At 38.6% G+C, this 12,093-nt stretch overlaps 1 protein-coding gene across 1 annotated transcript in view; it reads left to right on the forward strand.

The window, feature by feature from the left end:
- Window positions 1–12,093, forward strand: part of LOC140953897 (uncharacterized) — a 131,255-nt gene that overhangs the window by 17,037 nt on the left and 102,125 nt on the right. The window contains exon 7 of the mRNA XM_073403274.1: window positions 9,204–9,329. Coding sequence (XP_073259375.1) covers window positions 9,204–9,329 — 126 coding nt within the window. The remainder of the gene's footprint in view (window positions 1–9,203; window positions 9,330–12,093) is intronic.

The following is a 12,093-nucleotide window of genomic DNA, read 5'->3' on the forward strand; positions in this document are numbered from 1 at the left end:
GATAGTAAGACGAGGTAAGCTTAACAGTTTTCCATATTTCATTTTTGTGGTCTGTAACATTTGATATAATGCTTGGGAGTCATATTTGTTGACACAAAGCTGTGATTGATAAGTACAGTAATTTCCCAAGCAGGAAACTGCAACATAATGAACCTGAATCATTTTACTAAACAGGGCAAGGTGCTGCGCTGTGAGGCCTGTGAAATGATTGTAGAAAAATGGTCAGAGGGTTCCAGTGATTTTGTTACAAATAGTATATGGTGAGTCCTGGGACTCATCTTGTGAATAGGCACGAGTCCCTGTTCATAACCAGTGAGTCCCAGTTCAAAAAATAGGGAGTCCTTAATTGAAAATGCTTGGTATGGGCCTTTTAACCAGACAGTTAATCTGGAGACAGACACCAAAACTCTTATTACAGTTTACTGAAATCAAAATATAGTCCTTCTATATATTTAAAGCACAAAAAGACTAAAATAAATATACATCTTTAAACAACAGCTACAGAAATCACACAAACAGGATATTCTACCAAAAAATCTTCAAATCGATCGAACATCCTTTGTATCCTACAGGATGCATGCCATGAATTTTTTTACGTCTTTGGGGAATTTTATGTGTGAGTGATGCAAGACGCAGAGGTAACAAAATCACTGGGGTTCAAAACCATTCCAAATAGTGCACAGGTTTAATTTACTGAGAAAGACGGAAAAAGATATTGTTGATCGGTTCATATGTCTCAGAAGCCCCTACACAGAGTTGGGTAAACAGCGAAGTCCAAGTATGTATGCTATGGAAATACAAAAACATTTAATTGAAAATCAGGTTGTTGAACAACAAAGGTTCATTGAGTCATGTATTGACACGTCATCTCGGTTACTCGTGCAAAAAGTTGACAAATAGTTCCAAAAGAGAGCTTATAATAAGAATATAACAATGCTTGACTGAGAATGCTCAAGAAAAAGTTGAAGAAAGTATTTTTTTTCAGTAACTGTGATCCCATGAATAGGCACTTCTTTGACGAGAGCTCAGTGATTAAAACAACTGGGAAGTGAAGTTACTCTTGAGCAAACTTGTGAAGTTCAGTCACACCAAAGTTGACAACTATGTCTTGAAGTTTGCAATTTGATTCCCTAACTTGCCATGTAATTGGCTACTTCATAATGTAGTACCCAATTTCCCAGCGAACTTTACAACGTGGCGTGGTAAATAGTTTGAAATCGACTGTAAAAGAGTGATCCAGACAATACTGAATATTGTGACACAGCCCCTTTAAGTCTTCATTTCAGTGGACAGCAAAACCAGCAGTGGAGTTAAACTAGTAAAACCACTTTTATTTATCCTGTATTACCCTGCAGTTGTATGCAAGCATCATATTGACCAGGGGGGAGGGGGGTACTCCTTAAATAATTATGTTCTCTTGAAATCCAAACAATGTTCCCACAACTTGCAAAGCAACCAGCAGATTTGTTTACTGATCATTCTTTGAATAACCAAAGATTGGTGGTTTTGAGATAAAAACTGAAAAAGGGAAATTTATTATAGTTTGGTTATTCACAAGTGTATTGATATAATGCTGCTTTTCAGACAACAATCATGTTACGGCATAAGGACACATCATTGGCAATATAGACAAAGTGAACAACAGTTTACTACACAACTGTGAAACAGGCACTTTAAAGTGATTTCAATATTATAATTCAAGGAACTGAGCTTTCAGGAATAGTTTTGCTTTGTTTACTAGGTTTGTTGGATTTTAAACTTTGAATTTAAGTTGTTGAACTGACTGTAATAAACAGAGTGAAATGTTGAGAAGTGAATTTGTTTATTCAGAATTATAAGCTCATATTTATAAGCTCTATAGAATAGTAGACTTTGTTTGACTACATTTGACACTTTTTCCAGTGTTTTTTATCAGCATCATAACTACAGTAATCTGATATCCACACTCATAGCTCAGCATACATTGTTGTCAGTTAAGACATTACATGGTTGTAGTGACTGTCAATTGTTTTTTAGTTTCCCTTGCAACTTCAATACCAAGAAATAATTACAACATGTGAAAAAATTTTTGTCAATTATTGATTTATTTTCCCTGTCGGTTCACCTCTCACTGCTAGAATATTTACTTTAGGAAATACATGTACATGTATATCCAGCATATCACATTGAATGTTTGGCTTTCAACTAGATCAAACTCTAGCTCAGTAGTAGCTCAGAAGTAGCTCAGCCATTCAACAAAACCCACTCACAAAAAAAAATTGAATAGATCATTCGATTTTTGAAGTCAGTCAAACGTTGAGTTGGGTTATCGAACAAAGTGGAACTCGTATAAGGAATACTTGAATGGAACAAAATCAAATGTTTCAGTTTCAAACAGTTGATGGCAAGTGTGTTAGTTATTGATCTAGTGTGAAAGCATTTAAGGCGATGCAAGGTCCTGCTTCTTTTATTATTTCCATTTCAGAGTTAAATTCTAAAATAAACATTTTCTGTGAAAATGTCAATACATTCATTTTGTTTACCAAGGAAAAAGTCTTTAAATCTGCAAGTTGAAATCATCTTGAGAATCGTCTCAATTATTACTCGATCTTCACTCCTTAATTGGCCTCAATTGTAGCATATTCTGAATCCAGCACTTGTCAGATTTCCCTGGCTTGTTGAGTTGACTCAGTTTTCACATTTGATTTTTTTTCCAATATAATTTGGTTTGTTTCAATTTTGTTCCGGCAAAAAACTCTCAAAAAAACTGGTTTGATATTGTTTTATGGCCAAACTGTTTTGTTCGGGGGAGTTTGATAGGAATTTTGTTTTGTGTAATACATTGTACACCAGAAGTATACATTTACTGCAGTAAATTATCTGGTGCCCACCAGGGTGATCGCTTTACAAGTTGTGAGAACATCATTTCTTGCTCCCAGACCATGTTACTTTCCCCTGCCTCCCCTGGTATTGACCCTGTACATGTAGATGATAATGTGCAACCTGGGGGAGGTTGTGCCCTTGAAAAATAGGCTTTTTGTCACTGACACTGGGAATCATAGACAGCCTCTGTCTACATTTACATGTAACCCCTGGTCCACTGTCTTAATGCTGAAGGTTGCGGGCAACATAGTGTACTAGCTATTAGTATGAAACACAACTGTATGTTAATGTAATGTGATTAATCAGGGTTGTCAGAAAGTTTTGAAGTGCATGTAGACGGCTGAGTTGTCGAAGTAGGCGGCCAGTAAATTATATGTATATTACTCATTTAGTATGTTTTATTCTTATGAGAATATCTACATTAGTGAAGTAACCTTACTGCTGAAAGGTCCCCCCCCCCACCCCCCCACCGATGGCCTGGGGAATAGCCTCTGTGTTTTACTTAAATAGCACTTTGTTTTGTTTTTCATACAACGGGCAGATCACCTTGGTATGTGATGTTGTTCTCTCAAAGCAAGCAGGCTGCATCAAGGAACTTAATTTCAGTCTTGAAGTTACTGTGCTTTATGCTTAGTCAAGTTCTGAAAATGTTAATCTTGAAATACTACTTCCATACTAAAGACAAAAAATGTCCAACTGCTGCCTCGAGTGGGCAAGATGAAGCAAACCTTGCATTCTAATTGGCTACTCAAGCGGGCAAGATGAGCCCATTTTGCCCACTTTGGATTTCCCGCGTTGGTCCCACAAGTAAAAGTTCTCTTCTTGGCCATGTAATAATTCATTAATTTTTTATTGACCAAGCTTGTTCGTTCAAGATGGCTGAATATTGGCCTCATTCATTTTTTGCATTTTTATTGACCAAGACCAGGCTGTGCTTTGTGGCCCGTGGTGCCTACATCTGTAACTTTTGTTCTCGGGCAACTAGAAAATCTTTGCTTTTTCATAGAAATCATTTGCTGGGCACACTAGATTTCACAAGTTCAGAGTGCTGGGCTGCCTTCAATTTTTCTTAGAGCACAGCCTTGTAAGAGGAAGGCAGGGTCAATAAAGATGTAAATATCCAGCTATCTTAACCTCACACCCGGTCAATAAAGCATAATTATTTATTACAATTTTATGGTTGAATCCATGAGCCGGCAAGCTGAAGCAAATCGTGTGTTCTAATAGGCTACTCAAGTGAGCAAACCAATCAAGCTTGTTTGGTGAAGACAGCTGGGTATTGGCCTCACAAAATAGAGCTTGGCCAATACCCAGCCATCTTGACCGAATGTTGGTCAATAATGCATAATCATTTATAACAATAATAATTATTAGAACTTTGTGGACATCTTTTCCAGAAAGGCATTTTATATTGCTTTAAAAGGGCTAGGTTATGCTATATTTTGTTCTTTGAGAGGCTTAAATGTGTCTTGGCATAAATTAAGTGCCAAAAATTATGGTCCACTTTTGTTATTTAATACTTAATTGAGGCATTGGGACTGTTTCCCATCACTTCTTGCTAGTATGTATGACAAAGATGATCATGGATTGAAACTTGGCCAACTTTTTCAACCTTAAAATAATGCTATGACTGCATAAATGACCAAGAATTATTATGGTTTGTGCTTCCTGATGAAATTGGCTTGATGCATGTATCTTCTTCATACTGTAACTCTATAAGTCGAGCATTTTGTGTATTGGGTAAAGACACTAAGTAATGACTTCAGCATAGAAGTGACCTATAACGTATACATGAAACAAACACAAACGGTTTTAGCAGACTTGTATTATGTAAAACTGTGGCCATACTTTGTTTGTAGATCTATTTTTTTTGCCTTTGAATCTTTGCACTGGTCATAGAAAATTGTGTAGTTTAGACCACCATGCCAGAAGAGTAAGAATATTTCATGACACCATATAATATTATCCTCAAGCAGAATGGTCATATAAGTAATAAGTGGTATATGATCATACAGGTTAGTATAGTACTTAGTGGGACTGTTGACGGGAACTGATGTTTTGACAATGCCCATGAAAATGATGATCACCATGTTGTCAAAACATTAGTCGCTGTCAACAACGGTCCTACTCAGGACTACAATGTACATTCACCCGAAAAATCATATTCCACTTTGTTGAAATATTATAGACAACCAAAACTATCTCTAGCCGTAAGCTGCGCATGAAAGTGTTTATCACTATCTGCTATAAAGGATATTAATTTGTTAACAGATTTGACATTTTCTTTACAAGAAAAAAACATTACGTTGTGTTACAGAAAATTTCTAGTGGATTTCTTAAAGGAAGCCTCTTACTATTCTTGTTCATTGATAGTATGAATAGGCACTCACACTCAAAATGTAATTTAACTTAACCAATGTAATGAATACACACTATAAGAAGACCTGATTGTCAATTTAGGAAGCAAGGAGAATAAAGAAAGTACTTGGAAAGATTGCTTTGGTATTATTTTGTGCAATAAAAATGTCGAGAGAATAGGTTTTTGTTACCATATAGATGGCGGGAAAACCACCCAAGATGGTAAAAAGCGCTTTTTTCACGGTGGAAATAACTTGAAAACACCACTTTCCAACTAGTAAACTCGTGTTTCCGCAATAGTTACATCCGATTACGTTGACGGAAACATGAAATTGACTTGTTTCCGGAACGTTTTCGCGTGTTTCCGTAAGCATTTACGCTTGCGGAAACACGTGTTTGCTTAAACGGAAATTTGACGGAAACGTATAAAAAAGTGGTAAGATTCCGCCGGAACCGCAGCGACGGAAACACGGGTAAACGTAATGTATCCGCTAACGGAAACATGTGATTGCCGTCATGTTTCCGCAACGGTTTAACGTGTTAACGTTACGTTTCCATTTACGGATTCTTGAAATTTCGTCCTGTGGGGGGACAAGGGAGAGAAGAAACCCGTGTCTTTTCCTTACAGCAAACGCGGAGTTAAAGTACGTTTTCGAGTGGTTGTGAAGGTGGACAAGCAAGAGGAGAAACCCGCTGAAGTGGTAACTAAAGTTGGGGAAACTCTCCGAAATAATGTTAAAAAAGGTAAAATCGGGACCCTTGGAGTGAAGAAAACTTTGGAAATGGAAGGTAATGTGTTCGTTCTTTTCTTCTGTTCCATAACTAACCTTCTATTATAACCTAATTAACAATTAGCGGATAACACCCTCCGAGATCTGCATAATTCTTTATATGATACGAAAATCGAATTCAAATATTGTTTTAATTATTCATTCAAAATAATTCCTAGTTAAAAACATACCTGAAACATGCTAACCTCCATCGATGTTAAGTTCATCTTCGATAATGCACAGTTAGGGTTGTTCAGCTCCGCAAATATTCTCCAAATAGCAGTTGTCTTCTTGCTGTTCTTGTCATGTTCTTAGCTATTATTTCGCCTAGTTCTTACTCTTGAAATGAGTGAAATGTCCGCCATTTTTGTTTTCACAACCAAAACAACTCAACCTCATCCCCAAGTCGTCTCGGTTAACGGTGCATTAACCTGCAAGAAGGCTGCACTTTTGACGTCATCGGTTCATTAGAGGCAAAATTCTTCCAAATTTGGTCATCAGTAGCTGGTCATGGTGAATTGTGCGTGTGCTTTTGGCCAATCAGAATCGGGGAAATATTTTGAATGAATAATAATTTCTGTTAACCAGTTATTTAGTTTTTTTAAGAAAATTGTACTGCGCCTAAGCCTGCATCGCAGAAGTAATTTAACCCGGGTTAGTAACGTCTGCAAAGCAGCACTGATATCCTTGTTCAGGGCCCTCAACGGTCTCAGCGAGCTGCCGGAAATGCGTTTCAAATTTCCCTTCAATCTAATTGGCAAATCGACAATGGCTTTTTAACGGGCCAATCATGGAGTGTACTCAAATCCTAGTACACAGGTGGAGGCGCAGAACAAGGATTTCAGCGCTGTTTCGCAGACAGACTTAACCAGAGTTAGTTTCGTTCGTGGCGCTTATCTTTGATCAATATTAACTATAGATGGTAGATCTTTCCACAAATTGCAAGGTCTGTATGTTGTTACTATTTCCCTTCTTTTCAGGATGTATGTATTTTACCTACCCCTCCCCTAAGCCAACGTTAACACTTATTTCTCACTGAGGGCAAAATGTTGGCTTAGGGGAGGGGTAGGTGGGCATTTTCCCAGAAACGTATAATTATCCTATTTTTCTTCTTATTGCTGACTTTGTTAAAGCATCGTTGTATATTTTTCGGTGGTGGGGTGGTAAGGGGAGTAGGTAGCAAGAGGGCAGCAACAGTGGTGGGGTGTTTGGCGGAGTGGGTAGCAAGAGGGCAGCAACAGTGGTGGGGTGGTTGGGGGAGTGAGTAGCAAGGGGCAGCAACAGTTGTGCAGTTTTGAGATCACTCCTCTTCCTAGCCTGCGAGCAAGCTCTCCTATTTGGGCGAGCCTCGCGAGAATGCGCGAGCGAGGGGCGCCTCGCGGCTTCGCCGCTGGCTCGCGCGTTCTCGCGAGGCTCGCTTCGCTCGCCCAAATAGGAGATAGGAGAGCTTGCTCGCAGGCTATCCTCTTCCCCAGGGTGGCCCCTGTTCAAGAGACGACTCCTGTTGTAGGTTATCGCCTTGCTCCAACATGATGGGTTTACTCCATGTACTCCATTTTCTCCTTTCCTCAAAGATCAAAATTACCCAATTGCAGTTGGATAGAGGATGTATGGTAGACGAAGAACCACCAAGTGGTTGTGATATCGCTAAATTAATGAATATTTATTACAGTGAAGTAAAAGCTCTCAGAAGCGGAAGTGCTCAGGAAGCAAAGAAGGTGTCCAGTGGGCACTGGGACAATCCCCTCACGAGAATGGCTGTTAAAAGAGTGTATAATGTTTTATTTTACTGACGTGTGCATAATTATTATTTTGTTTTAGAAGTTCCTCCTCCTCCAGTTAACGTCCAGTACAGTGACGTCAAACAAACGGAGGCTCGTATCACGTGGTCACATCCTGAACTATACGAAGAGTACGCCATTAGTAGTTATTCGCTGCAGTTTAAAAAGTTTGGAACAAAAATATGGACACAGTTTGCAAACACTCGGGGAGATAACCACAGGCTTACCAACCTTGAACAAGGCACTCCTTACATAGTGCGACTCAAATCTGTAAACAAGTTTGGAAGAGGAGATCCCAGCGAGAACTTGGAATTACAAACAAAAGGTAGGATCAGTGTGTTGTTGCTTTTACTGTCTTGAATTAGAGGGTAGACTGTAAAACAGTCATTTTTTTTCTCTATTCACAGTCTCACGTTCCATTTTCACCATCGCTTCAGGCCTTTCGTTAGACCGCTTGCACATTCTTGACCTACACACAAATACGGGCTGCTTTGCGAATGCCTTGCAGTCAAATAAAATGGTTGATAATTTAATGAGGAATAATGTAAAAGTAGGAACCGGTACAAAGTAGAATGGCGTTTTTATTTCGGAAGACATCGCAAATATAACGTTAGTGTGTGAGGTGAAGAAGGGATGGCTAAAAGCGGGGACATTTACAAACGTCAGAGACATTCACAAATATATTTCTAACAAAACGCGAAGAAGTAACAAAGCAAGGTTTCTGTAAAATACTCTGAAGAAAACTCCATCCTCGGGGAAGTCTCTTATTAGAATTTGTTCACTCAAGTGGGTGGGGTGGGGGTGAGCCCTTATTTGAGTTTGATTGGGAGGAGGAGGGGTGGGCGCTTATTCGAGGTTGGGCGCTCATTAACTTTTTCTGCCTTTAGGGTGGACGCTTATTCGAGGTGAGCGCTAATTCGAGCTTGGACACTTATTCGAATAAATACGGTGTATATATATATTGTTATCATCACAGCACATAAGCAACTATATCCAGACGCAAGTCCCGAGTGCCGAGTTCAAATCCTCGACCATTCTTCTAAATAACCATCTTATTTGTCTCAGGCCAAGTTGGGATTCTTAACCTTGTTACATTTGATTTACACTATTGGTTTCAGGCATTTGCTCGGCCCCACGAAGCGATTAGTGCTGTAAATACTGCCGAGGGTGAATAATTATATATTATTATTATTATTATTATTATTATTATTATTATTATTATTATTATCATTATCATTATCATTATCATTATCATTATCATTATCATTATCATTATCATTATCATTATCATTATCATCATCATCATCATCATTATCATCATCATCATCATCATTATTATTTTTTGACCGAGAGGGAAAGTATATCAGATGATATCACAACCTCTTTCCACTATACTCTATATCGCATCATTTGTCATTTTATACAGAAACAGACTTTGATGAATGTAAAGATCAGGACCTGAATAAATGCCACGAGAAAGCAAAATGTACCAACACCGAGGGTTCGTACAATTGCACCTGTATCGATGGTTACGTTGGAGATGGCTTTCTTTGTCAAGGTAATGGTTGCATTTTTGTTGTCTATTTTATAACTATCTATATGATGGTAAATTAAGTCGTTTTTCCAGAGCTCGACACAACTTTTCTTACTTCTCCCTCCAGCTCCACCCTCCATTTACTACGTTGATCCACCAAAAGTGTCTGTTACCAAAAAAGTCGTGAAACTTACGTGCCGTGCAAGTGGTTTGCCTGAGCCGATGTTTTCGTGGATTACACCTGGCGGAACCCTGTTAAATTCCACGGTATCAGCTCTGAATTTAGAACACCTTGAAGACAATAGTAGAGATATAACTAGGAATATGCTCCAGAACGACGGTTCCCTCTTGATTTTCTACACCCGTGTGGCCGACCGAGGCATGTACAAGTGTATCGCGACTAATATCCTGGGACATGATGTAGGGAAGGTTAATCTTACAGTGAGAGAAGGTGAGATATCCCTTCAGCGGGGGTCGTTGGGGAAGGAAGGTTCCTCCCATGTAAGGGAATCTCAGACAATCTTCAATTTGGACTCTGGATTCCACGCCATGGATTCCAGATTCCAGGTACTGGATTCCGGTTGATTCTTTGTCAGTGGTACCTGGATTCCGGATTCCAATCGTAAGTGGAATTCCGGATTCCTTGAGCTGTATTCCGGATTCTACACCAAAATTTTCCCAGATTCCGGAATTCGAATCCCCTTACTGACATGTGACAAGAAGGTGACCGGGAAAACGAATCAGACCAGCTCACTTCACTTTGTCACAAATTGAAAGAAAACTACGGAAAAGAATTAAAATATACAGAAAGAGACAGTAAGGGGAAGAAATACAGGGAGAAAATCCACGTCGAGATTTTGAGTCACATGCCGTAAATAAAATTACTCTGTGTGTGAATTTCGAGCGAGTTGACTCTCATCATAATGAAATTAAAAGTGCGCTTATACATGCTCTCAAGTGCTTAATTTATATTTACACTCAAAATTAGATTACCTACAAACCATTATTAAGAAACTCTGTATTTCTAAAAACAAATTATATTCCTTTTAGAATCCCCGCTCAGTTATATCCTGTCAATTGTTGGAGGTGTAATGGCTCTCTGTTGTCTCGTGATAGCCATAATTCTTTACCGAAGAAGAACCCAGAGGAGAAGATATCAGAAAAGCAAGTTGCTTTCATTGTTATTGTTTTCGTACTTGTAGAGCTTGTTATAAATAGTTGAATATACATGTAACTAGGAAATAGTTAAACCATACTCGTGCGTACAATGGCTCCAGTAACTAAAAAAATTGCTTCATATTGTTGAAACGTCAAATGTGAGTGAACATGCTGATTTTCAATGATATAATTTCCTCCTCATCGCGCTAAACTTACACACGTCTTAATTAGTGTTGGATGTTTTTGTTTTTGTTTTTTTCATTTCTTTCATGTTCTTAAGGCGTTTGTACCCAGTCCCTGCTCGTTAGGACATGGCTTAAAGAATCGAAGTTACTGTTCACTCAGGACTCACTCAGTTCAAATTGTTCATCCATTCAATATAACTTTTATCTTTTTTATACTATCAGTTCAGTTTGAATTAAAAGACAGAGAAGACTTTCAGTATGACATCTTCGTTACGTTCAGCACCCTCGACTATCCCTGGGTCCGAGACAACCTCGTTCCTTTGCTGGAGAGAAAGCAAATCAACTACTGCATTCACAGCCGCGACTTTGTAATTGGAAAAGCGATCCTGGAGAACATGGCGGACAGCGTGTACAACAGCCGAAAGGTGCTTGCTGTCATTTCAGAAAACTATCTGGCCAGCAAATTCTGCCGTCAGGAATTAGATATGGCTTTGTACCGTTCGGTTAGTGTGGCGCCCAATCCCTCACTTTTGTTGATTCGTGTGGATGATGTGGACAAGAAAAAGTTACCTAAGTCGTTACAAAAGCTGACCTTCCTAGATTATAGAAGTGCTATGGAAAGAAACAAGTGGGAGGAAAGATTGTTGAAACACATTGACATTAGTTTTGTCGCCGGAGAAGGATGAAAATCTTCTGGCAAGTGAAATTTCTACTGGCCTGTAGCTTATATTTTGGTGTTGTACTTTGAATCACACCTACATGTAGACCCTCCTTAAATAAAACTTTTGTATGTCCTTCACTCCAAAAATGGAATATTTCAAGAAGTGCACGTTATTAGATGTTTTCCATACGGGTATTTAACAACTTTTTCCTGATAGACTATTAAAGTTTAATCAATAAATTTCCAAGGAGAGCGGCGTGCGCGTGATCGTGATAGGCCAGAAGTTGAGTGAATACTATAGAAATTGTACTCAAAAGGAGACGGAAAGGACCGTCTTTCAGTTAAGATTTAGTAGCATTTCATGATTTAGTGGCTTCAGCTTCGGAATTAAAGTAACGCTATTTGCCTGAGTTGAAAAATTTATGTCCTATTTAGAAAGTAGGATGTAGAAACAAGAATATATTTGCTTGTTTCTTTGCTCATGTTATCCCTACTCTTTTTTATAAACTTGCAAAAGGTACCCCTTATATATAGATCATTATTGGGAGTATTGCCTGGGAAAGAACATCAAACAACAACAAGACGAGAACTTGCAAGAATATACAAGCAGCGTAATAATCATTAACAAAATTTAATATATAAAATAACTAAGATAGTACGCGTACTCTGATTGGCTGAGAGGAGTGTTTGCATGAGAGTTGTGGCGTCAAGATGATTTGCTTTTCGCGCGCTGATCACGCAATCACGAATTTGAAAAAGTTTTCAAGTTGAAAACTCGACAAGT

This window comes from Porites lutea, chromosome 12 (assembly GCF_958299795.1).
Source record: "Porites lutea chromosome 12, jaPorLute2.1, whole genome shotgun sequence".
NCBI lineage: Eukaryota > Metazoa > Cnidaria > Anthozoa > Scleractinia > Poritidae > Porites > Porites lutea.